The sequence below is a fragment of the Choloepus didactylus genome, chromosome 18 (genome assembly GCF_015220235.1).
Source record: "Choloepus didactylus isolate mChoDid1 chromosome 18, mChoDid1.pri, whole genome shotgun sequence".
Taxonomy (NCBI): domain Eukaryota; kingdom Metazoa; phylum Chordata; class Mammalia; order Pilosa; family Megalonychidae; genus Choloepus; species Choloepus didactylus.
Window position 1 is genome coordinate 48,193,910 of NC_051324.1, and position 26,591 is coordinate 48,220,500.

General features: G+C 52.7%; 1 protein-coding gene and 1 pseudogene across 4 annotated transcripts in view; one reads left to right on the forward strand and one right to left on the reverse strand.

Annotated features, from left to right (window-relative positions):
- Positions 1–6,869: 6,869 nt before the first annotated feature.
- On the reverse strand, positions 6,870–7,755 carry LOC119514985 (annotated as a pseudogene).
- A 13,901-nt stretch (positions 7,756–21,656) lies between these two features.
- Positions 21,657–26,591, forward strand: part of ARHGAP23 (Rho GTPase activating protein 23) — a 71,753-nt gene continuing 66,818 nt past the window's right edge. For 3 of the 4 annotated variants that reach the window (XM_037808520.1, XM_037808521.1, XM_037808523.1), the window contains exon 1: positions 21,684–21,753. In XM_037808520.1, the coding sequence (XP_037664448.1) occupies positions 21,691–21,753 (63 nt within the window). In that variant the 5' untranslated portion in view covers positions 21,684–21,690. Of the gene's footprint in view, positions 21,754–26,591 lie in introns of all 4 variants that reach the window. The other variant, XM_037808522.1, reaches the window with a different exon arrangement.

Consider the following 26,591-nt stretch of genomic DNA (forward strand, 5'->3'; position numbering starts at 1 on the left):
TTTGTCTTCCCATTTAGTTTTCCTCCTTTACTCTCCTTTTTGTGCTTAATTTATTAAATAGTTGCTGTATAATTTATTTTCATAAACTATAAAAAATACTAAATGGTTAAAATAGACTTGCAGGCCAATCTTTAATTGGGTGGGAGGGTCTGAGGGTGGGATGGGAAAAGGGAAAGATGTTTTGATATAAACAAAACAAATGCACTTTGGGTGTGTTTTGGTATTTTTCTGGGGATAGAGGGGGTGGGTGTTGGGATGTCCCTGTAGATTAGTTTCAGAATGGGGTGTCTGTATATACTGTATTAATAGGCATGTTTGACTCTCATAAAGGGACATTAGTAGCTGCTGCAGGTCCTGTTTGGAAACCCCATGTACAATTCCCGGTTTTTTCTAAGCGTCAGTGCGGGAAACATTTGACTCTTGTGTTTGTATCTCCTTTTTATGATTGCTGTACCAACCCATGTCTTTTTGGGGAGGGGTGAAAAGAGATTTGAAATAAAAATGTTTAGAAATTATTTCATGTTATCTGGGTTTCTGTTTTTCAGTCCCTTACCCATCTCATAGGACTCCCCCCACTCCCCAATAGGGTCAGAAGACCCACTCCCCAATAGGGTTAAAAGACCCACTCCCAGGGACCAGGGGAGCCCCTGTGCTTCTCAGAATTAGAGATGTTAGAAAATTCCTGAGGCTGAGGGTCATTCATTGCTCAGAGCTGTCTTCTCCTTCCCCAGGAAGTGCAGACAATTCCGGAGAGCTTTCTGCAGCCAAGTGCCTGGGCCCTTTTGCCAGTGTGAGTACTGGTTGGGGGCTCTACCCAGGGAGATTTCACATTTTACCTTGGTAATCATTCCTGGTATTTACCTAGGCTGGCAGTCAAGGTTCTTCATAAATTTAACCTGATCTCTCCTGCTGCGTTGCTAACCCGTTTCCCCTTGAGCTGTGCTTTTTTGGAGAGAAAAGGACTAGGTATGTTTCTCTGACAACTGCGTACTGAGAGCCATTTAAATCTCCCCTCTTCATTTTCCCATCCAGTTCTCCCTCAAGTTCCCAATTTGGCACGTTGCTGAGAATTGCCTGCATCCTCAGAATGAGCTTCTGCTGGGTGAGATGACCCCCTAATTCTCGGCCTCTCAATCTAGGAGTTGCATTTTCATAAGACTGATTAGAAGTGCCTCAAGGAGGTATTCTAAAACCCCTGCTAGTCCCAGTTAGCTCATCCACACTTGGTTTCCTTGTCGAAGCATAGGCCCAAGTCACAAAGAAACAATATCATATCAATTCTGACAGCTACTCTAGAACAGTTTTAGCATTTGATTAAAGGTTTCTTCCCTTTTAGAAGAAAAAGTGCTCACCAAACAGTGGCATGTGAACATTACAGGAGAAAAAACTTAATTCAAAATCAGCTCTTCAAATGCTCTAACAGCCACCATTTGGACACAACTTGCCGATCATAAGGGAGCTTTTCGTGACAGGGCCTGGACCTAGCAAGCGCCATCAGTTGAGTGTTACTGTGCATATTCTTGAAAGTAGACATACTAGTTTTCATCATTTTAAGTTGGCATCATTCAAATTGGTGAGGATTCACCATATGATTTGTTAGCAAAGATAGCTAATTGTCCCCGCTGACTTGCAGGATAAAGCCACAAAAAGAAAGGCTCCTTTTGAAAATAATGGGCCCAGAATAAAACTTCCCCCTCCCACCTTCTTTACCCCTAAATCCTGAATCACCCACTCCATCTCCTGAGTTTCCTGCCTACTTTCAACTACCATTTTTACTCTGTTGCCAAGGCTGTTCCATCCCACCTCTGCTTGCACATACTTACTTGAATTCAACTTTAAGCACAGAGGAAATAATAATCATTCAGGAGATCCCCGCTCCATTCTATTACGTGTCCCCCTGATTGAGGGTGAGATGGGAAAAGTGAATTTGCTGTTTTCCTTGTTTCTCTCCAGCCTCTCATAGTGTGAACATCTTGTGCCCAGTGATTCTAGTGCATATTTGTGCCACGTGGATTCTGAAGACCAATCATTTTTGTCTACTGCTTGGCCAAAGGCACAGAGTTGATTCCAGCTCTGGAGAGGCACTGGCTAGTTATCGCTGATTTCTAATGGAGACCCTTCCTGAGAGATTTTCCAAGAGGAATTTTAATTGTGCAATTTTATTCTATGCACTGATCCTCACTTAAGCTACAACTTCACCATGCTTTCCAAATGTCAATCCATCTCCTCTATTGCCATCATGTTCTAGTTTAAGCACCCTCCCCCCACACTTCAACATTTTTATTGTGAAATATAACGTATATGCAGAAAAGTGATAAATTTCAAAGTACAGTTTAACAAGTAGTTACAGAGCAAATTTCAAAGTATGGTATGGGCTACAATTCTACAATTTCACATATTTCCTTGCAGCTGTTCTAACACTCCAGAGACTAACAAGAAATATCTATGTAATGATTCAGCAGTCATAATCAATTGTTAAATTCTGTCTTCTCTGTTACAACTCCTCCCTCTCATTTGATCATTTTCTCAGTCTTCAGGGATATTTGGGCAATGACCATTCTTACTTTTTCATGTGGAAAAGAGGTGTCAACATTATGGAGTAGGGGGATGCAACTGGTTGATGTCCTCCCCCACCCTACCCGTGCCCTTTTTTTAAGAAAACAAAAACATTTTATTGTCTTTCTTGGTCCCTGAAGCAAATTGGGCTGTTGTCTTTTAGGAATACAATACAATGATCTTTCAGGCCCATTGTACAGTGAATGTTTTATGCATCATTTTTCTCTAAATCAATTTCTTTAAATGCTTATTTTGAAACTTGTTGGCCAGGTTTCAGTGAGTTCATGTGACAGTGTGAGATTCTTATTCAATCTTTCCATGTCAGAAAAGTATAATATCACTTATCAACTTAGAGATTTCAGTATGTGTTCTCACTTCCATACTATTTGTAAAAATGCTAGAAAAGTCCAGATACCAGTTTTTTGGTGTTTTTTTTTTTTTTAAGTATATTTCTTCACCCTTCTTCATTCAAGGAGCCCATTTATCAAATTAACAGCTCTTTATCAAGCACACTTTAATATTAGATACTGTAGTGAGAGGAGTATAAAGAAATGAATTTAGTTTTTTCCTTTGAGTTATCTTAGATCTTTACAGTGTTTAAGAGAGATTAGTAAATTGGGATGTGAGGCAGTTTCATTAGTTCATAAGTATAGTGTAAAGAATCTGAACTAAGGTGATGAAAACGGAAGTGTAAAAGAATAGAGCATATATAGAAGAGTTTATAAAGACAGAATTAATAGGACTTGATTCTGTTTAAACAGCAGCTGAAGGAGGAGTCAAATATAACATAAAATTTCAAGCAGGGTTACTAGAAGAATGATAGTATCATCAAAAAAACATGAATATGCAAGTTGTATAGTTTACACATTCAGCATCTGTGCCGGTTTGAATGTATTATGTCCCCCAGAAAAAGCCATATTCTTTGATGCAATCTTGTGGGGCAGACAGAATAGTGGGGATTAAGTTGGAACCTTTGAATTAGGTTGTTTGCATGGAGATGTGCCCCACCCAGCTGTGGGTGGTGACTCTGGTGGGATACTCCCATGGAGGTGTGGCCCCACCCATTCAGGGTGGGCCTTGATCAGTGGAGCCATATAAACGTGCTGACTCAGAGATGGAACTCAGTGCAGCTGTGAGTGATGTTTTGAAGAGGAGCAAGCTTGCTAGAGAGGAATGTCCCCGGAGAAAGCCACTTTGAAACCAGAACTTTGGAGCAGACGCCAGCCACGTGCCTTCCCAGCTAACAGAAGTTTTCCAGACGCCATTGGCCATCCTCCAGTGAAGGTACCCAATTACTGATGTGTTACCTTGGATACTTTATGGCCTTAAGACTGTAACTGTGTAGCCAAATAAACCCCCTTTTTATAAAAGCCAATCCATCTCTGGTGTTTTGCATTCCGCAGCATTAGCAAACTAGAACAGCATCTGAGGTTACAGTGGGGATATTCGGGGGCAGGGACCACCAGGCATTTAGATATGCAAGACTGGAGCTGGACAGAGGATTAGAGAGACAGTGGGAAATGTCTGCATTGATGTATTAGTGAAGCCCTGGGGATAGGAAGACGCTATAAGATAACGTAATAGAATCAGAGAGGTTTAAACCACTGGAAATATCCATTTTTAGGGAGTGAAACCAGAAGCAGGAGCTATTGAAAGAGATATACAAAGAGTAGTCAAAGGGGTAAGAGAAGACTCTGGATACTTGAGTAATATGAAAGCCAAGAGAGGGAGGGGAGGGGAGAACAGGCACAGAAGGAGGTGGTCCCGAGAGAGAAATAACATAGAAAGTTCAAAGAAAATGTGGACAGATAAAGGGCCATTGACTGGGCAATTAGGAAATTCTTAATGGCTCACAAATTTTCAGTACAGTGGAGAAGGCAAGAACCAGATTTCAGGGAGTTTAGGCAGCATGTGTGATGGCTCATTGGAGACAGTGAATATAGATCACTGAAAAGCTCAGCAGCAAAAGAAAGGAGAAACAGGATAACAAAAGTTCCCCACCAAGTCATATTTAATGAACTGGGATACCAGTGACTATTTATAAGGAGTCAGTGGAGAGGGCAAGATTGAAGAAACATGGTCTAGGATGAACTTAGGAGTGAATAATTGATGATGCAACCAGGAGAGTCGCCTTCCCCTGCTTTTAAATTTCCTTTTAAAAATTTTTTATTTTTTAGAGCAGTTGTAGGTTTACAGAGAAATCCTGCAGAAAGCAGAGTTCCCATATTACTGCTGTTCTAGTTTGTTAATGGTGCTGGAATGCAAAACACCAGAAATGGATTGGCTTTTATAAAACGGGGTTTATTTGGTTACACAGTTACAGTCTTAAGGCCATGAAGTGTCCATGAACAAAGGATACCTTCACCAGAGAAAGGCCATTGGTATCCGAAAACCTCTGTTAGCTGGGAAGGCACGTGGCTGGCGTCTGCTTGCTCCAAGGTCGCATTTCAAAATGGCGTTCTCCAAAATGTCTGCATCAGCTTCCAACGGCCATCTTCAAAGTGTCTGTCTCAGCTCCAGCTCACTCTGAGCTCCTTCTGTCTGAGCTTATATAGTGCTCCAGTAAACTAAACAAGGCCCACGCTGAATGGGTGGGGCCACGTGTCCATGGGAATTATCCAATCAGTTATCACCTACAGTTGGGTGGGTCACATCACCATGGACACTGAACCGATAGGTTCCAACTCAATCCACACTAATACGTCTGCCCCCACAAGAATGCATTAAAGAATATGGCTTTTTCTGGGGGACATAATATATATAAACAGCACAACTGCGCACGCACGCGCGCGTGCACGCGCGCACACACGCATACACACCCCACGACATTCCCCTTTTTGGACCTGACAATTTCAACAGTTTCCCAACTGGTCTTCTTTGCTCCCTGTTTCCCCTCTCTAGTCCTTCTAAAAGTCCTCCTGAAGTAAAGATGTGCTCGTGTCACTTCCTTGGTTTAAAATCTTCCATGTCTCTTTCAGTCTTCCCCCTGCCATCTTGCCTTCCCTGCCTTTCAGGGCTGTTTCTCCTTCCCCTGCCATGTAGGCCACACTCAGGCTAAATGTGCAACCTTAAGTCCCCAGATCATGCATCCCTCTGCCACTCTACCTTCCCTCATGCTGTTCCCTCTTCCTGGAGGACTGTCTCTGTTGTCCTTTCCGCCTGGAAAACTGCTTATCCTTCAAGGTTTGCTCCAGGGTCACCTCAATGGAGTTTTCACTAGCCATGCCCAGCCAAACAAATGGCTCATTTCTCTGTTAAAATATTTGTTCATATATCTGTCCAGCTTGTGCAACTGTGACCTCTCTCTCCCGACCCCCCAGCCTGGCATAGTTGCATAGTTATGCTCAAAGTGGTGGCGAGGGAGGGAGGAGGCAACCAGCCTTCATCCCAGGAGTGCTCCTTGTTTCCTTCTGCCTCTACTCAGCCAGCCCCAACCTGATCCTGGATTTTCACCTTTCACCCACGATGACTTTGTTGCACAGATGTAAGGTTTGTTTTTATTTTTTAGCAGAACTTTCTCAAGGGATTGACAATTTTGTGATTGGAGTAGGAGTGATACAGCTGTAACTCAAGAGGGTATAAAAGTGGGATGTGGACCCCTTCCTCTTGGTGTCAGTGATGTGGGAGGGGATGAGAAGCTGTTGCTGCCCTTTGGGTGGAAGATACTGCCCATCCGGGGTCAGCAAGCTTTGTCCAGTGATCCAAAGATGCACTGAATCACCCACTGCCCCCTGCTGAGTTCTCACTTAACCAGAAACCCTACATTTAGAGAGAGCTCAGGCATCCTTTTTCATTAGCCACCTTTATTTCTTGGGGTGTCAATTCTGGCTTTTCTACTCTACCCCTGCCTGCTGCCCCCTTCCAAGGAACTTGGTCTTTCTGAGCCTTTATTCTGCAGATTGAGGTGTAATGGGACAGGAAGGAGAGTAGCAAAGGCTAGCTAAGTGTCTCAATTTCCTGGTTACTAAAACAAATACCCTACAGTGGTAGAGTATTTTGATGTAAACAACAAAATTTATTGGCACATGATTTTTTTTTAACAAGCAACATAAGGAAGCATTTATTTGAGGTTTAACAAGAAATCATACAAATAAAATTTGTATAAACACAAATCCACACCGAGGCATAACACACATAGCAAAGGACAAAGTATAAACAAAGAAAACTAATTGGCATCCATATACAGTTGGACAATTGTGTCTTGTACATTAGAAAATCTTTTATAAAATAATCATCTTAGATTAACAGAAGACCAATCTTCAACATCATCCTGATACTTTAGCATTTCCTCCTCTTTCCTCCAAGGTCCTCTTTTAGTATGGCTGGTAATTGTTTTGGTGATTGCCACCCCCCAAGATGCCTTGCCATATGTGCTCTGTTGGCCACTGTAGTCTGCATATCCCTGTCCATATCCATAGTTCCCATTGTTATACCCATATCCATCACAGCCGGTACAGTTCTGATCACCACCATAGGCACTATCGTAATTTCCATATCCTTGATCATAATAGTTATTAAATCCTTGGTTCCAGTTTTGGCCCTGACCTCGCCCTCGACCCCTTGTACCACCTCGTCCGGCAGCTGCAGCTCCTCTTCCTCCTTTCTGTTGTTGCTGTGGCTGCCTGTATACCTCTTTGGGTTGTGTAACTTCGACTTCACACTTCTCAGAACCAATTTGATGGTATCTGTTTTCTAATAATTTCTTTACTGACTCTTCATCTGTATATGCGATAAAACAAAATCCTCTTCTTTCATTTGTTTTTGTATCCATGGGAAGTTCAATATTTTCGATCTCTCTAAATACTCCAAAATATTCTTTTATTTGCTTTTTAGAAGTATCTGGGCTCAATCCACCCACAAAAACTTTTTTGGGGGTTTCTTTCCCTTTTAAAGCCTTTGCCCTTTGGGGTCTATCAATTTGCCATCCAGCTTCTGTTCTTTCAGTTCCAGAACCTTATCAACACTAGCAGCATCTTTGAAAAGCACAAATCAAAATCCTCTTGATCTTCCAATGACTGGATCTGTTATAATCGTGCAGTCTACAACCTCTCCAAATCGAGACAAATATTCAGTCAGATCTTTCTTGCTTGTATCCCAGCTCAAGCCTCCAATAAACATTTTCCCGTCATCCTGCTGATTCTTGGCTCCCTCTGCGAATTCCTCTCTGTTGCTGTGCTCGGTCATGTCCTCCAGGGTGGCAGAATTGTCAGCAGGGGGTGCTGGCGCGCAGACTCAGTCCTGGTAGCAGCGGCAGAGGAGCGTTGTATGGAGCTGGATTTAAAATGGCGGCGGAAGAGCTGGCTCACGATTTTGAGGCTAGAAGTCCAAAATCGAAGCATCAGCACGGCAATACTTTCTACCCAAAGACTGTGGCGTTCTGGGGCTGGCTGTCAGCAATCCTTGCTTGGTCCTTGGCTTTTCTGTCTCATGGCAGTGCACACGGCAATGTCTTCCTTTTCTCCTGGGTTCCGTTAACTTCTAGCTTCTTCTCCTCCCCGTGGCTTTCTCTCTCCGTGTTCAATTTCATTTGCTTATAAGAATTTCAGCCGTATTGGATTAAGGCCCACTCTCATTCACTTTGGACACACCTCAAGTAATAACATCTTCAAAGGTCCTATTAACAAATGGGTTCACATCCACAGAACCAGGGGTTGGGACCTGAACATGCCCTTTGTGGGGGACATGATTCAATCCCCCACACTAGGTTTATGCTGGGAGAAAAAAAATAAGCATGACAGTAACGGCTGAGCTTTGGGAGGAGTGTGGAAGGTTTGGAATGAGACAGAAGAGTCTTTGGCAGCAGCTGTCCTGCGTGAGAGATTGATAGAGTTGATGATTTCAAGAAGTTTCATTGCACATTGGGTGTCATCTCCCGGCACTGGTGTTTTTGAAGAAGGGTGCAATAGAGATAGACATTATTTTCTTCTGGATGTGGGGCTGATATATGAATGGGATGCCCTACTTAGAAGTGGCCATAGGGCCGGTTCAAGACATGTTAAACTCTCCTTGCACAAGGAGCGTGGGCTTGGTGTCTTGCTCATCTGCTGTGCCCCCACCCCCATAAGTCAGAATTGCAGGAAGAGATTCCCACCCCTACCCCGAGGGTTTGCTAGAAATGGTGGAGTAGGTCAGGAGGGGAGGTGGCAGTAGGGGCAGACCCTTTGGGCCCAAATGTGAAGGTGGAGGCAGGAGAACCAGGTTGGTGGAGGGGCAGAGTGGAATGGGAATTTGCATGGGAAAGATTTTCAGCAATGCTGGTGAGGGAAGGATCCAGAATGAATTGTGGAGTCTGGAGGAGAAGTAACAGGGTGTGTGATGCAGTCCTTCTAGCCAGGACAGGGGCTTTGTGAGCTGGAGTCACATGGGCTACTTTTTTCAAACCTCACACAGCCTCTAGGACCCTCTCTTAGAATCTCGAGGGCTTTGGGGGTGGAGTGGTAAGGATGGGGGACAGAACTTCTCAGGGTCTCTGATGGGTCCTTTGCCTCCTCCGGACACCCACGCGCACTCCACTTGTTAATGCCCTGATAGAGGGCTTGGCACAGGATTGGTGATGGGCTTGAGTTCTGGCTCCACCACTTGCTAGTTGTGTGATCTTGGGCCAGTTTCTTTATTCCCTCTCAGTTTGCTTCCTCATCTTTTTCATGCATGAAAAGTAAATAAGACAATGCAATGCCAACTGCCTGGTACATCTTGAGCACTCAGTAAATAGTAGCAGGCACTAATAATAATAATATACCTATTATTGTTATTATAGGTTTTATGAAGAGACGGACCGAGAGCTTTTTGACTTCCCAAAGGCAGAAGAACGCAATGACTTCAGGAACCCCTTCACCCTAGGCTGCAGGGCGGGGAGGCCCCGGAGGGTTGGCGGGAGGAGCCGGGGGAGCGGGGCGCGTCGCCGGGCTTCTCCTGCCCCCTGGTGGCGGCCCCGGGCCAGGCTACCCAGGCGGAGTCTTCAACAGAGCTTCTTCGCTTCTCTTCTGCCGCCCCCTTTTGACACCCCGCCCCCCGGGGAGTGGCCTGTGATATATCCCCCATACGGCCCTGGTGTGGGGGGCGAGACCCCTTTCCTCCAGGCGGAGGGAGTGTGGGAAGCCTTTGTTCCGCCCGCGTGGCTTGATGGCATTCTTGCCCCGGGGAGGTGCCAGGGCCTCCTGGCGCTGGAGGCCCGGACCCATCTCGGTGTTTGCCTTGGGTTCTATTTAATTCTGTAACTATGTGTCAACCTGTCTGTTCTGTGCAGGTCCTGGGTTAGGGGGTCTCCTGAGGCTTGCAGTCCCACCTTCTCCGGAGGTGAGTGCCCAGTTCATCCACAAGATGAGAGGAGAGGGGGACAGAGACGTGCAGCCCGGAGCCTGCTGGTGAAGAGCCCTCGGGGGGCCTTGGCGTCTACTCCACGTCTGGCTTTCTGAACTCCCGCCCCCGCAGGGAGGTGCCCTCCCCTCTGAGGAGGCGGCTTGGAATGATGTCCTAGTTGCATCATGTCTGACTCCTGCTTATATGGCCGCTCTGTTTGGGGAGGGGTCTAGCCCTGGGGTGAGGGGCTTTGGGAGGACCCCAAGAGCCACACCAAAGAGCCACATGTTGGGCCGCGCATCCAGGGTCTGGCGGGCACCGGCCCTTTGCCTCCACCCTGCTGCTCACCACCCTCCCACCCAGACACCCACTTTTCCTCTCCCAGGACTTTGCAGCCTCAGCTGCACCCGGCCAGGATTGCATCATTCTTGGCTTTGTTCACAGAGCAGCAGGTGAAGGAGTGGGGCCCGGCTGCCCGCCGTCCCCCTTTGCGCTCAGCTCCTTCCACTCCCTCCTGGGTAACCCGCCTCCTCCCTTCCCAGGCCCACAGCGCCCAGGAGTGTCTGCCCTGCCCTGTGGCTCTCAGCTCCTTTCCCACCTTCTCCCTGCTCCCCACGGAGGCTCCGGAGGCAAAGGGACCTGCGTCAGGCTGGAAACTGCCCTTCATCCTGTCTCTTCTCTGCCTGGCTGGAGGCGAGGACCATCCCCCAAAGGAGGAACTGTGTAGCCAGGGGGTGGCCTCCCCAAATTTGGAGACAAAGTCAGCCAGAAATTACCACCTGCTGAACTAAAGTTAACAATAATCAACATCAAGTGAATTCATTTAGCCCTTTGTAGAAATCACTTAACTTTTATCAATCAGTCATTTATGCACTGGTCAGTGGACCAAGCATTTAAAACTCCCGTTCTCATTTAATCTTTCAACAACCCTGTGAGGTAGTGCTATTTTCTTTCCTGGTTTGCAGATGAGGAAGCTGGAGCTCAGGGCCATGAGGACACTTACTCAAGGACACTTACCCGAGACCCCACTGCTCCTAAATGTGCTACTAAATCCCAGTCTGTCACTCTCTAGTGTGACTCAAGCCTCTCAAAGAGATGATTGGAAAATGCAAGCCGATCAGATTAGGACATTTACTTTCTACCTCCTAAATGGAAGTTTTTGCCCAAGAAACTCATAAAGAGACAAGCGTGTCTTCTTTCAACCTTGTCAAGAAGACTAAAATAAAATACACATTAGAGCCCCAGGCTGGGCCCCGCCCCGTTCCCTTAATGGCGGCATACTCGAGGGAAAGAAAGAGCAGGAGCTTGTTGGGGTTGCCGCTTGATAGAAAAGAGGGGGGATCAAGGGGCTGAACACATGGCCCCCTGCCCCCGGGCTCTGACAGAGACAATGGGCTGTCCCATCTTCTTCACCAGGGCTCTCTGCTTGACGTTTCCTGTGGTGCTCTGGGTGTGCTGGTAAAATAACATTTGGGTCTAGCGATCCAGCCATCTGATTTTGGCTAGGGGACTCCACCGCTCAAGGCCTGATCAGTATTTTGGGGGACAGACAGTCCCTGAACTTGCAAAGCCTGAACCCCAGACCCCAGACCCGGCAAAGAGGCAGCTGTTTCAGGGGCTTATCCTGGGTGGCTGCTCCTGCCCCCTCCTGCCCAGCGAGTGGCCTCAGCACTGAAGGGGAACCAGAGGGAAACCCACAGGGAAGGATGGGGCCTGGCTTCCAGCACCCGACCCAGCTCCCCCATAGTTCAAGAGGGGTGGGTCAGCATGCTGGCTGGCTGGCACTCTTCTCTGTCTCCCATCTCTTTACCCCAGGACAGACTCTGACTGAAGAGACAAAGGATTTCATTGACCCCATAGCCTTGTGACCCCACCCCACTCTGTCCCTCCCCTCTTCAGGCAGCCCGCAGGGCCCTCGAGTGGCAGACAGGGCCAGGGGCCACCAAGAGGGCATGGCAGGGGAGCCAAGAGAGGCCGCAGCCAGCTGGGTAGGGAGGCGGAGAGGGCATGGACAGCGCCATCAGATCCTTGAGAGGGGGCGACCATGGGTGAGGGGCCCCCAGGATGCCTGGCTGCAGGCCCAGGAGCAAAGCAGCAGATATCCACAGTGCCCAGGCATGGGAGGGCTGCAGGAGGCCAACCTCGGCCCCAAACCGAGCTGACTTGGAGCTTGAGGTCTCCCCAGGCCGCATTCCAGCCTCTCTTCCCCTAGCATGTCCCCCATACCCAGCCTATAAAGCCCCCTTTGTCTCGGCCCACTGAGAATCTTAACTCGCTGCACCTCAGCTTCCCGCCCCCTTCTCCCTCACCCTGTGGTGCCTAAGAGGCCAGAGTACAGGAAGAAGCTATGAAACCCCCTTCTCCCCAGCCTGGGCACTGCTCTTCACTGCCCCCCCCCACCCTATCGGCCACCTTCGAGCAGGTTAATTCCCACTCCACAGGCCGGGGCAGCGTGCCCGCCTCGCGGATGCCAGCTCCTGTGATGCTCTGCCCTAGCAGAGGGGCAGGACAGAAGGGAAGTGGGCCACCTTGATAGGGAGGGGGGTCAATGGGAGATGGAGTCTTTTTTTGCCGGCTCCTTGGTCTTCACCAGAGTGGGTGGCCCCACTGCCCCCAAGTCAGGTTGCTGGATGGTATCTGGGGGTTCAGATGCCCTTCTCTAGTGCCTCATGCTTGGCACATGCCTGGGGCATGGCACACCGGGAGGCCCACAGGACTCTCCATCCCTGCACCCATTTGGATGTAGCTGGATCTGTCCACAGGGAGGAGGCCCTCCCCCCAACCCCCTGGTCTCTCAGCTCACACAGGGTGCAGGCTCCCTGCTCAGACAGGGTCGGGGGCACCGCATCTCCCTGCATTCCATTCTCTGTGGGTTTCTCCTGCCTACTCTCAGGCAACCCCTGTGCCTCCTGTGCCATGGGGCCAGTTCTGTCACCAAGCTGCTGGGCGACCTCGGGCAAGCCCCTCTCTGGACTGCTGGAACACGGAAGGGCGGGGCCCTTTTGACTCTGACAAACGTTAGGAATGAGGAGAGGGGCTTGCCTTGGAGGGGGTCTTCTCTGGACTAACAGTGCCCCCAGGACAGGCAGAGCAGGCGGGCGTGCCGGGGAGGAGACCCCGGATGTGTGAGGAGTGTGTGCATTATGTGGGTGTGATTGAAAGTGTGCGCGACTTCGTGTGTGCGCGCGAGTGTGCGCGTGTGCTCTTCTGTGAGCGGTGCCTGCACCGGCCGGCGAGGTGGGAAGGGGAGGGGGCGGGCGGGGGCGGGGCCTGCGGGGCGGGGCGGGGAGGGCCGGGGGTGCGGGCTGCCGACACCAGGCGCTCCTCGCGCGCCGCGGTCGGTGGGTGCAGCTGCCTGGTCAGAGCGCATGGAGGGGCCGCCGCCCCCTGCGCCCTGTGGGGCCGGCTCGGCGAGGACGACATAGCAGGCCGCAGCATGGAGCAGGTCAGCAGACGCGGGGCTTGGGTGCGAGTGTGAGAGGGAAACGCGGGGGCGTAATGACAGGATGGGGGTGGGTGGCTGGGAGGGGTCCCGCCACCGCAGAAGGCGGGGGTTGGGGTGGGGGCGGGGGGCGAGGCGCTGGAGTTCGGGGCGGGGCCAGGGCTCTGGGGGAGGGATGGGGCTGGTGTGACACAGAGCTGGTGTGTACACACACACACACAGTACTCGCCCATCACTGACACACATAGGCGCGCACAGAGGGTGTACGCGCTGCTTCCCCGCCACCCTCCTCCATCGGAGTAGAGCACTCGCGTGCAAGCCCCCACCCCCGCTGGGTGAGGTCCCAGCCCCTGCTCTCAGCCTCAGCCTAAGGGGGCTGCCGGCTCTGCAGAATTAGGGGGTGACTGGACCCGGGGTGGAGGCGGCGGGGGGGGGGGGCGGGGCAGGGGTGGTCCGTGGCTATACAACTAGGGCAGACCCCCAAGCCACCCTGGTGGGACCTCAAAATACAACCACCCCCCTCAAGAGTCTTCTCCCAGCCAGGCTCCCCCTCCTCTCCCAGTTACAGCAGCTGCAGCAGCTGCTGCCACCATTTCATGGCAGTGAAAAGATGGGGTGGGCTGGGCAGGCTGTCTTCATATGCCCCCCAAATGCAGAACTGCAGCCTCAGCCAGGCCAGGGAGAAGGCGGGGAACTGACTTTCTTTCATAAAGGTTCTGGCAGAATCCACTAGTAATGTGGGCTGGGCATAAGGGGCAGAGGTGAAGCCCCTTCCAGTCAGAGGACCTCCTCCCTCCAAGGAGCTCAGGGAATCCTGGACAAGCTGGGGCCAGCCCCCTTACAGAAGAGGGCTCTAAGTGGGGCAGCAGAGTAAGGGGCTGCTCCTGGGGTCTCAGTGCTCCCCCTCCCCAGTCTCCACTCGGTGCAGGTGTCTTGGGGTGGAGTCTGGAGCCGGGTGGGGTTTTCTGTAACCGGGCGTGCCTCTCAGTGCTGGGCTTGAGCACCCTCCCTCCTTTCCCTCCTCCAGGCTCTGCCAGAGGAGTGGCCTGGGTCCTGGGGTCTGAGACCCACCTCCCTCACCCCCTCATCCAGCTCTGGCATGGTGGTGAGGAGGGGTACAGGCTGAGGAGTCAGGGGGAGGTGGAACCAGAGGAGGGGGGTGGTCCTAAGTTCTGCGGGGTTGGAGAGGGGCTCTGGGGAGGCATGGGGTGCTCTGGGCATGGAGAAGCATCTTCCCGGGCATGAGGTTTGAGGCGGGGCTGTGGACTGGGCTGGTCTCCAGGCCTGTTTGGTATCTTGGCCGTTAATTTAAATGGCCAGTGGCAGCTCCCAGGAGCACGGGGCCTGGCAGGGGGAAGGGGACTCAATTCTGTCATTCTCGTTCTCTGCTTTTGTTTGTCATTACGGACTCTACCCTTAACTCTATGCTGAGCCCAAAAGGGGGGTGGGGGCAGGGCTGGAGCCTCCCCTACCTCCTGACTAGAGGACTCTAAATACATCTCACAGGGCCTGCAGCTCAGCCGCCAGAGTTGCTCCTGAAAGCAGCTCACCTGCTCCACAGTCGCCTTCTGCAACTGCTCTTGGGGCCAGCCACTTCCCGGTGTCAGGACAGGCCCCCTTTCCAGATGTCATGCCAAAACCTGGTTCCCCTGTGGGCCCTGGCGTCATGGAAGGGAGGAGAAAGGATGGAGGCGAGTCTGGACCTTGGGCTCCTGCCCCAGCCCCACCAAACAGCCGCTGCGAGGCCCTGGGCATCTGTCCTCTCTGGGCTTTCCCTGCCAGCTCTGAGTGGCCATGTCCCTTCTGGATGTCCTGGGAAGCTCTGCCACTGGGCATAGCAGTTCAGCCTGACCCTGAACAGGAGGGTCCCCAGAGGTGGGGACTCTGGCGATCAGCACAGCTTGGGGAGTTTGTGCCCGGGTTGATGGGGCTGACGCCTCAGAGCAGCCCGGGCCCTGCTGACCCCACTGGGGTCACCATCCTCTGGATGTGCTGGGAGTATGGTGTGTATGGGCGCTACTGAAATCAGAGCTGCTTTTCATCACACTTAGGGGAAGCTCCTATTTTAAGTTTCCCATGTGCTGAGCCGTCTTGTAAAGCAAAGAATCCTTTTATAGGGCCAGAACCACCCTGATGTGTCAGTTTGGTATGTGTGGATTTTGGCATGCAGAGTTTCCTTAGAGGGGAGCATGTCTGGAATCTCTCAGGGGGGCTGGAATTGCCGGGTGGGGTGGGGTGCCCGGACTGAGGGGCTTGCCCTCCCAGTGGTCAGTGCCCGCCCCTCTTTTCTCCCTAACTTCCCTTACTCCCACCCAGGGCTGGCTCAGGGCCAGACAGAGGAGCGGGGAGCAGCTGCTGGGGATTTCCAGAGCTTCCGAGGGGAGGTGGGAGCCACCCACCCCTACTCCCTGCCCCTTCCATCCCCTCTCCTCTACACCCATTTCCTCTCCTCTCCCTTCCTCTCCCCGCTTCTTTCCCCTCCCCCCCTTTCCTCTTTTCTCTCCTCCCTCCACCCACCCAGAAGGGCAAAATGGAAACAGGGAGGGGAGTGCAGAAAGCCCCTCCACTGTGCAGAGATGTGCGTGGGCTGGGTTGGGGGAGGGGGGCAGGAGGCCTGGGGAGCCTGCGGCAGGAGCAGCGCTGCAGGCAGCTGGGGAAGAATCAAAGAGTTCTCTCATAGAACCATGGAATTTAGCATCCTGGGGCTGGAAGGCCCCACCTGGCTTCACCCCTCCCAGAGGGATCCTGCTATGGTAGAAAGGTCAAGAGCTTGCCATCAGTCTTGGGCTTAACTCCTGAATCCTAGCTGGGAGAACATGGACAAGTGTCTCGCCCTCTCTGAGCCTGTTTCATCATTTATATAATGGGGGCTAATTATGGGGATTAAATGAAATAATGCTTATAAAGAGCTTGGCACTTAGTAGGTGCTCAACCAATTTTAGTTCCTTTTCTCTCCATCTTGTTATTTTCAAGCCCCTTCTAGGTTGATGTCATGTCCTTGCAGTCATCTTGTAGCCTTGCACACACACTCCCAGGGTCAGGGCCGCAGTGTCTTCGATTGCCCTTGTGTCACACAGATAAGAGCCCGCAGCAACCATGATGTCACTGCCCCAAACATGGAGCCAAACAAGCGGTTTGATTCTCTGAGGGACCACCCAGAGTGTCAGGGGTGGGCGTCTTTCATTGGCCTCCTGCCCTGACACCCGGGCATTGCTGGGGTGTGGCTGGCTTACATCACTGCCAACCCAGAGACGCTGCAGTCTCCAGCTCCCACCCCAAGCCAGCTGCCCAGACAGAGAGCGCCAGCTGTTTGGCATGTTGCCAATGCCCTCCGGCCTCAGCCTGGCCAGGGGTCTTCACCCTTCCCCTCTGAGGGGTGTTCAGGTTGGATTCCTCTTACCCAGGATTCCCCAAGGACCTAGCGGCAGGGATGAAGGTGAAGAGTGGCATTGTCCTGAATGGAAGGCTGCCCCACCCTACACCACTGACGCTGCTCATCTGGGTCTGCTGCGTGGGATGCTTGGGGCTCTTCCCCCTGCCCACTCACCTCCTTATTGAAGGCTCCCTCTTTTGTTTTGCTCAGTGCTCTGCTTGCACCTCCATCACACCCCATTTCAGTTATCCTTTGCTCTGCCCGCCCTGGAATGTGAGCTCACTGCCCCTGCTTCACTGTGTTGTCCCCACCGACCACACAGCAGCTTGCATGTAGTGGGCTCTCAGTAAACATCCGCTGACTTGAATGAACTGGATCTCCACCAGTTTCGGAGATTACAAATTGGGGTCGGGGTGGTGTTGCCTTGGGGGGCCAAGCACATGGACCTTGGGACTGAAAGCCAGAGGTGGAAGAACCGCCCCTCCCCTCAGCGCCCTCCCTTCTGGTCCTGCCCTTCTGCCCTTCTCCACCAGGGGGTGCTCTTTCCCCGTCGGTGGAAGGTCCTGACGCCTCGGCCAAGTTTATGGGCACCTGCCTGTAACTTGCCTCCCACCCATTATTGTTGTTCATTCTCAGCTCCCGGAGAGCTTCGTATCCATTATCAAATGTAAGCCTCAGACTGGAGGCAGACTAAGAAGGCCTTATTGTTTCCATCTTACAGAGGGTGAAACTGAGGTTCAAAGAATGTACTTCTCCTCTGGTTGGTCATACAGCTCCCAAGTCGGCAGGAGGAAACTTGAGCCCAGGTCTTTGTTCTCCAGGTTCAGTCCTTCTCTGATGACACCATACATACCCTCGCCGGCTCCTCAGCCAGACCTGACCCTGACCCTGGACAGCTCTGGCCTGGGGACCCCTTGACTCTCCCCATGCTGTCCCTGGGGAAGAAGAGTTCCTTGTCTGGACCCCCAGACTGGGATTTTTCCTTCCACTCCCCTTCCATCTGCTCATGTCCACTCAAGCTCTCTCTCCCTTGCCTTTTGCCCCTCAACCAAAAAGCATGCTTAAGTCTCCCCCACCCACAGGGAAACCTGCCCTATCCACGACTCACCTGTCCTGTGTGAATGTCCCTCCCTGCTAACTCTCCCAGTGGGCCAGACCCCACTTCCTCACCCACTGTTGCTCCTCCCCACGCATCCGAGCCCCTGAAAGTGCTCTCTGCCGCCACAGGGCCCCTTCCTCCAGGCTTTCTTCTGCCCTTCTGCCTGTTTTCTCTCAGCCTCTCTCATTGCCTCCTCCCCTGCCTGTGCTAAAGGCAGGTGCTCCTGGGGTGCTGTCTCACAGCTGGGCTCCCCTTGCTATATGCTGCCACTGGTGAACCTTTTTTCTTTTTTCATTTTAAAAAAAAACATTTTATTTTGAAATAACTTCAAACTTACAGGAAAGTTGCAAAAATAATACAAAACAACATATAGGACTCCAACATAACTCCCGCCCAGACACTCAGGTTTACCAACTATTAGCATTTTGCCACATTTGTTAAATCATTCTATCTATCTATCTGTCTAATTTTCTAAACATTTGAGAGTCATTTGCATACATCATGCTCCTGTAACACTTAACACTTCCATGCACATTTCCTAAGAACAAGGACTCTCACTTATGTACCCTTAAGTACAGCTATCCAGTTCAAGAAATTGGACATTGACATAAAGCATACTGTCCAAATTCCATTTTTTTTTCAGTTATCTCAATAATGTCTCTTTGAGCTTTTTCTCCTCCACTATTAATTCCAGTCCAGGATCATGTATCATGTTTAGCTGCCATCATCTCTTTAGTCCCTCTTTTTAACTGTGATAACGTAGACACAACATAAAATTCTCAACCAAGCATACGATTCAGTGCTTCCATCACCACCACCCATCAGCAAAACTTTCCATCAGCCCCTGGTGGCTCTCAACGACACTCCTGCTCTCAGTGACCACCAACGAATTCCAAAGCCGGGCATCTGGTCCAGGAGCTGGAGCCAGGGCTCACGCTGCCGATCATTGCCCCACCAGCAGCCCAGCCTGGATTCAAATCCTGTGTGATGTTTGGTAAAATACTTGAGCTCTCTAGGCCTCGGTTTCGGTTTCCTTTATCTGTAAAATGGGGATTATGACACTATCCATTTCACAGGGCCTTTGTAAGGCTTAATTGGGAACACACCGCAGACAACCAGCCTACCTAATATTCTGAGCCCGAACCTTTGGAGTTGTTCTAGATTCCCCAACTCCCTCCCCCCACACCCAGCGTCCTGCAGGCCCCTGATGCTGCCCTTCTGCTCTGCCCTGGTGCAGTAGCCCCATGCTCCACCCCAGCCCCACTGGTCCTCTCGCTGCCTACCTTCTCCCTCTGTCCTCTTCAGAGCAGCCAAGGCACAGCTCTGCTTAAATTGCCTGCCCCCACCAGGGAGGAATCTAAATGCCTCGGGCCAAGTCATTCCCTGGTCACATCCCCGCCTGGGTTTGTTTCCTGCCTCATCTCTCCACACTTCCTGCCCAGGGACCCTCAGCTCCAGCCGCACTGCTGGAGGCTGCTCTTCCCTGCCTCCCACCTTTCTCCATGATGGCCCTTCTCCTCGGAGAAGAGGAGGCCTTCCTTCCCTGCCCAATCACCTCAATGCCCATCCTCCTGGCGGCCTTCCTTGCTTCTCCAGGCAGTGATGGTTGTTCCTCTAGGTCAAGGTTAGGTGCCACCAGGACTCCTGGAGGGAAGGAGCTGGGCCTTGTCTCTGCATCCCCTCCACTCCGCCAAGCCCTCACTACCAGGGCTCCCGATTAAGCATTTGTGATTGGGCTGAGGGAGTAGTCTGGATTGAAGAGGGGTTGGAGGAGCCCCTGCTGAGTATTCCAGGAGGGTCCTCAGTGGGGGACAGCACCCACCCCCTCTTGGGCTCTGTTGCCTGGAACCCCAAAGAAAGAGCGTAACGGGAATCGAGTGGATTTGGGAGAAGGCAGGGAGCAGGGAGTGGGAGAGAGAGAGTCAGAGGGGCTGAAGAGGCAGGATGGAGGGGAAGGACGGGAGGAAGAGGGGCTGAGGAGATGGAAGGGGAGGCCAGGATAGGACGGGGCTGCCGGTCAAGGTGCAGGAAGAGGTGGGGAAGGGCGGTGGGGTGGGGGAAGAGCAACACTTTCTGGGAAGTGGGAGGGGGCAGGGAGGCGTGTGCAGCTCATTGTGGAGGGAGGAATTTGGTCTGGTCTGGCCGGACAGAGTGTGAGCTCATTTCCTCTAGCTGGCTCCTGCAGGGTCTGAGGCCACCGGGGCCTGGAAAAACTGAGCCAGGGATACCCTAGCAGCTACCACCCTCCTGCCCTTCCCTATGAACTCAGTTTAGTCTGGATTTCAGAAGCTCTTACAGAAGATAGCCATTTGTCAGGGCAGGAAAGGCCCTCTGGGCCCAAGGTGGCAGCAAGCCTTACACTATAGGAGCTACAGGGCAGAACGAGGCAGGAACAGGGACTTGGTTGAAGATTAGGCAACATTAAGGCAGTATGAAGAACAACAGTTAGATAGCAGGAAGGAATTCTCAGAAGTGGGGGATAATTGTGACCTAGATGAAGATGGATGGGAAGGAAGAAGAGTCATTAACTGCTCCCTCCTCCCATTATAAAACAGAATTTCTTTCCATTTGACTTACAGGGAATTTAAAATAAAATAAAGTAAAACATAAGATTTAAAAATGAAGTCAGTATCTCCTTTCTCTGTCTGGGAGTCCCACAGGTGTAGGGATGGCCTAGTTGGTGTCTGCGCCACCCCAGTCCCTCTAGCACCTGAGCCCCTGATCCTGTGAGGGGGGAAGGCTGGAAGGCAGTGAGGGGCTTGGAGCTGATCAGCTCTTAGGAGTTGGGGGTGGTGAAGCAAGCAGGTTTTAAGAGGTCTCCTTCCATCCATCTGTGGCTCTGCCTTCTTTTCTTTATAATCTGGGTCCAGGAATATAGGAGTCCTTTAAATCTTCAGGAAGGCATAGGAAAGAGGAAAGCATAGACTGTATGAAGTAGGAAGTGAGGATGGGGGTTAGATAACAGAAAGAACTTGCCAGCATAAGTGTAGGACCAACGGACTGTGCCTCCCGGGACTGTCAGGGATGGGCTGGAGGGGTCCTGCCTGTACCGGGGCAGGGAAACTGGGAGCTGACTCAGGACCCCCTGTTGCTCTTTGGGCCCAGCTCAGTGTGAAGCTGGGAAGCAAGGCTGTGGGAAGCTTGTGACTGGGAGGCCTGGGAGGTCTCTTTGCTCTCCCTCCTCCCACTGCAGAGCAGGTCTAGGTGCTGGCCCAGAGGCCCCAGCGATGAGGCTGGCTGGGTGGGGGGCCGAAGGGGCCTGGGTTGAGACCCTGCCTGCAGGAGACTTGCCCTTCGTTGAGGGGTGTGGAGCTCCTGGAGGCTCTCCCTCTCCCTGTGGGCATCCCAGTCTCCGCCCTTGGGTCTCACCCTCCATGGGTCTGTGCGTGCTTTTTCGTGTCCTTCGCTCTCTTCTGTCCCTGGGTGACACTTCTGCCTCTGGCTTTCTCTGGCTCTCTCTGCTGTCACTGTCTTGTCTCTGCCTCTTGTACTTTTGGTGTCTCTCGGTCTCTTTGTTTCTCTGGTTGTGACTTTCTCAGCTTCCCTCTCCTTTCCGTCCTCCCTCACCCCGGGCCCATTCTGGGTTCGGTGCCCTTGTCCTCTTTCCATGGCCAGGATCATCGTCTATTCTGGCTGGTCCCCTGGAGGCCGGCACAGACGCCGTCTCTCTGAGAGCCCCCGCCCTTCTCCAGAGTCTTTTCGGATCTGTAGCTCCGCTGCCAGGCCGAAGCCCCTCCTCAGCCCCCTTACCAGCCCGAGGTGCTCGGGAGAGGCCCTTGGGGCGCGGGGGCGGGAGCGGGCGGCGGGGCGGCGGGCGGAGGGGCGGGCCCCGGGGGATCCACCCCGCGCCGGCCCCGCCCCCTCGGGTCCCTCTCGGCGCCCCCAGCCGTGCCCTGGCCGCAGAGTCACCGCTGCCGCCCGATGAATGGAGTCGCCTTCTGCCTGGTCGGGATCCCGCCGCGCCCGGAGCCCCGGCCCCCCCAGGTGAGGCGCTGGGCCAGGGGAGGGGGCGGGGCGGGGCGGCCCGGCCGGGGTCGCGGCGCCTCCGCTGGGCGGGCACGGCCCGGGGGCGCGGCGGGCACGGCTGCGGGGGACCCCGGCTGGCGGCGGGCGGGGAAGAGGGCCGGAGCGAGAGCGGCCCCGGGCGGGGAGCGGGAAGGACGGAGGTAGGGAGGGGGCCGAGACGGGCACGGGGCTGCCAGGGCAGGGGCCACCGACCCGGGCGGCCGTGCCAGTTCCCGGGAGAGGCCGGGCAGCGGGGGCGGGAGGCCCGCGCCTTTTGTCCGGGCTTCCCAGGCGGGGCGCCTGCCGCCGCTGCCTCCGCCCGAGTTTTCGTTTTCCGTTGGCGAGGCCCCGGCGCAGCTGGAGGGACAGGGAGGGGGGAGGGCTTCCCAGAGGGGGCCGTCCCCGGCCACAGCGGCCGGACACCCCCCTGCCCGCGCCGCACTAGTCCCCTGCCAGGCCCGAGCGCGCTCCCGGCTGCGGGGCACGGGGCCGCCGCCCCCCGCTCCTAGGAAAGAGAAGCGGGCCCGGGACCCCCGGCAGTGCGGGCGCCGCTGCCCTCCCCTCCGCCGTCTCCAGTAGTGCCGGGGGCATTACTCGGCGCTGGGCCGCTTTGCTTGTGTCCTGTCATCTGCCAGCGGCTGAGGCCGGGGAGGGGCCGGCCCTGCCTGGGAGCGTGCTGCCGGGTCCTGCCGGGACACCCAACCCGCGCTCCGCTCCCATCCCAAGCTGTCACGCCAGCGGTTTCCAGAGCTTGGAAAAGAAATTCCCGGGGCTCCAGGTTGGAGTTTTGTCGGGGCTGTGGCCTCTTCTGCTTTTGACAGGACTGAACAACTTAGGGCTGATCAATTTAGGGACTGGTGTTTCCAGCCCTCCCCCCGGTGTTTGAGTTGGGATCCGGGTGCTTTGCAAAGTCTTCCTGGATGTATGCTCAGTTCTCTCTCAGTCTGAATCTCTCTCCTCTCCTACCCCCCACTTTCAGCCAAAGTGTGTTTCCTAATTACAAACTTGAAATTCAGGATGGACAGGGGCTGGGAGTGGAGGTCATTAAGCATGAGTCCCTTGACACCCCCCCAGCCCCCATCACATACTGCGCTGGTGACCCAGCTGGGGGTGCATGGCGTTTGATGCCACGTGATTCTCACCCTCTGCCAGGTCAGCAGCCCCATTCCCCAAAGTGGCTGGCTGTCCGTCAGATGTGCTCATTGGCATGCTGTTTGAATCCCGATTATATAACCAGTCATTTTGCCTCCAAAAGCAGCCCAAAGGCCCCCAGTGCCTGCTCTCCCTCCAATTGCCCACAAGGCGTTTGGGTTTGCCCCAAAGTTAGCCCCTCATCCGAGGCCCCTCCCTTCACCTGTGAATGTGGAGTGGGGTAAATCACCAACATTCAACGATGGGTGGGAGGGCCTCTAAAGTCCTGTGAGGGGGCAGACAGGTGTTGGGTCCCATTTTACAGGGAGGACCTGAGGTTACACGGTGACAGTGCCGGGGCTAGAACCTGGATATCCTGATGGTAGTCGGGCTGAGAGATGAAGGTTTGGGGAGGGGTCTGTTATTAGGAAGGTGGCTTCGTGACACCCTGGGGATTGGGGCAGGCCTATGAGGAGGCATCACTGAACTTCTCTCTTGGGTGTTTCGACTTTTCCCCAAGCCTCAGTTTCTTCTTAGCCCAAGCAGGGAGAGACTGGACCTGGGGAATGGGCCTTGTGCTTGGGCAGCCTGGATGGGGCCTTCTGTGCTACTCCACAGGTCACCTTGGTTTCATGGGGAGGGGGAGCAGGAGGTCTGTCTGGCCCCCGAAGGGTGCAATATTCTTGGCATGGTTGGGAGTGGAGATGTAGGATACTGTTTATAGGATACTGAGAGGGAAATCATGATGTAAAGATTAAAAGAGAGACTAAAAGGAGAAAAATGTAAGTTACAGCATGAGGGATTGCAGTTAGATATTTGGGAGAACTTCCAGGGAGAGACTTGTGAGCTACAGCATCACAAGCTAGAGCATCAAGCTGGAAAGTTTCCTCCAGCTGTAGCTGGTTAGGTGGATTTCTGTGATGTTGTGTTTCAACAATGAAATCCATAGAGAGTCATAGGGCATGGAAATCTATTCAAATGAGCATATAAATTAGTGCCTAGAAAAAATGTGTTTTTAAGGAGGGGGAGTTGTTTTGATAATATAACTGAAGGCTAAGTTGTAGATAGCACTTACTCTGGGTCAGGATTTGTATAAATTATCTCATATAATCCTCACGACAATGCAAAGAGATGGATACTGTTATGATCTCCATTTTACAGTTGGAGACACTGAGGCACAGAGAACTAATAACTTGCCCAAAATCACACAGCTAGCGAGTGGCAGAGCCAGGGAAGGAATCTGGCCATCCTGCTCCCAAGTCTATGCTCTCACCCTCACTATTCAGCTTCTCAGGCCTGCTTGCCCCACTGTCACTCCCACCCCGAAACTGTGTCCACCTTAGATACAGCCCAAGGTCAAGATCAACCTGTTGTTGGATTGGAGCTTGGTCATTTGTCTTTGAGCTAGGACCAGGAAACTGAGGGACAGTGAAGTCTCAGGTGTCCATCTGTGGTCATGTAGGGGAAATCGGGTTATTTATCCCCCCAACCCCCATCCCCAGATGCTAGTCCACAGCCCTTGGGATGTGGCTCAGGTCACTGGGGTTTTCCTTCCAAAGGAGCGCTAGCCCTGCCCTGCTGGTTGCAGGGGTTCTAACGTGAGACACTGGCTTGACCAGGGATTTGGACAAAGCCTGTTTTAATTATCCTGCTCTTTCTCCCTTCCAGAGAGTGCCATGAATAGGGCCTGTGGCAGCTGGCTCTGCCTTTCCCCTGGTACCCCCGTTCCCTATAAACAGCCTGCCTTTTAGATCCAGGCCCCCTGTTTCATGTGGAATTGTGCCAGCTTGTCAGCAGGGCAGTGCCAGTTGGTACCGGGTGGGCACCTCTCCCCCACTGCCTCTGTTGGCCATGGCTGGGACGGCCTTGGGACTGGACTTTGGGGCAAGTTGAAAGCCCTGCAGGGGTGGGTGTCTTCATCACCTGTCAGAGTGGGTCAGGACCACAGGAGTCATCTTGTCTAACTCCCTCATGCTGGAGTGGGGAAGCCGAGGCCAAAAACACCCAAGGTCACCCTAGCCTCGTGGTGGCAGCTAAAAACCTAGGTCGTCTGACTCCCAAGCTCCCGGCCCTGCCTTTCCCTACACAGTGCTGTCCTCATTGCCCCCTTCAATGCAGGATCTGGGATTGGGCCTGGTGGGGGGGGCAGGGATGAGGTCACAATGTGTCCTGTTCATCTCTGTGTCCCCAGTGGTTAGCACAGCGCCTGGCACAGGGCAGCTCTCCACAAATGTTTGTGAAGTGCAGCCAAGGAGTGGCCCTTCCTCTGGCCTCCCACGGAGGGTGCCCCATGCCCAGCTCCATCCCTGGCACCATGATGATCAGTCTGCAGGTCAGGATCCCAACCGGAGTTATTTGAGGGCAAGAAAAATAATAAGAGCAACCGCGTCCAACGTGCTTATCATATAGTTGGATACTATTGTTATCATCCCAGTTGGCAGATGAAGAAACTGGCACAAAGAGACTCTGTGCCTCCTGAGGTCACAGAGCTAGTAAGTGGTGGAGCCGAATCGTTGACCTTGCTCTTGAGCTCATTCTAAGCAGCCTCTGAGGTGTCATGTTTGTCTTGGTGTCCACAGTGCCTGGCTCACAGCCAGTGCTCAGGGAATGTTTGTTGACTGACTGGCTGACTGGCTGACTGAATGACTGAATACATAAATGATAGGACAGTGTATGGAAAAAAATCACAGAAACCTGTACTCTAACCCTTTGAGGTCGCTGGTGTTGGGGTCTTGGGAAGGCAGACTGGCTTCACCGTTATCCGCTCTGAGAGTACCTGAGCCAACCTAGAAAGGAAGGGAACGTTCACCCACAGCCCATCATGACTATGCTCCAAGGTTTGACAAAGGCCACTGGGGACTCCTCTGCCCTCCATCTTCTGGGTTCTCTCTGCTCATACTACCCCCCTCTTCCCCCTGAGATCTGAGGGGATGGTGCTGAAGAATGGTACATGGGAAAAGACTACAGGTCGGATTAAAGAGGCCTGTTGCTTTTTCATTTCTCTGCCCAAGACGTTCAGCCACGCCACATCATTTTGGTAGAAGATTCTGCCCCTTTCAAGTTGGGGGTCCCTGAGGCAGGCCCTGTCATAGCTGTAATTCCCCATTTCTCATGAGGTTGGATCTTCAGCCACATCCAGTCCTAAATCTTCGGCTCTGGGTCATCTCCAGCCTCCTGTCCCTAAGCAGGTGAACTCTCCCCCTTCCGACTCCCTGGTTGGACTTAGTATCAGTCAGTCTATCCCCAGGCCACACTACATCTGCTGTCAAAGGCAGGTGAGGCACTGGCTAGGAACAGAGAGGACTCAGCTGGGGGGCAGGGGCTACCGCCAAACATGGGCACTGTTCCGGTTTGCTGATACTGCTGTTTTGCAAAACACCAACAATGGATTACGTTTTATAAAAGGGGGTTTATTTGGTTACACAGTTACAGTCTTAAGGCCATGTAGTGTCCAAGGTAACACATCAACAATCGGGTACCTTCACTGGAGGATGGCCAAGGCCACGTGGCTGGTGTCTGCTCTGGAGTTCTGGTTTCAAAAGGGCTTTCTCCCGGGACATTCCTGTCTAGGCTGCAGCTCCTCAAAAATGTCACTCTTAGTTGCTCTTGGGGTGTTTGTCCTCTCTTAGGTTCTCCAGAGCAAGAGCCTGCTTTCAACAGCCATCTCCAAAATGTGTCTGTAAGCT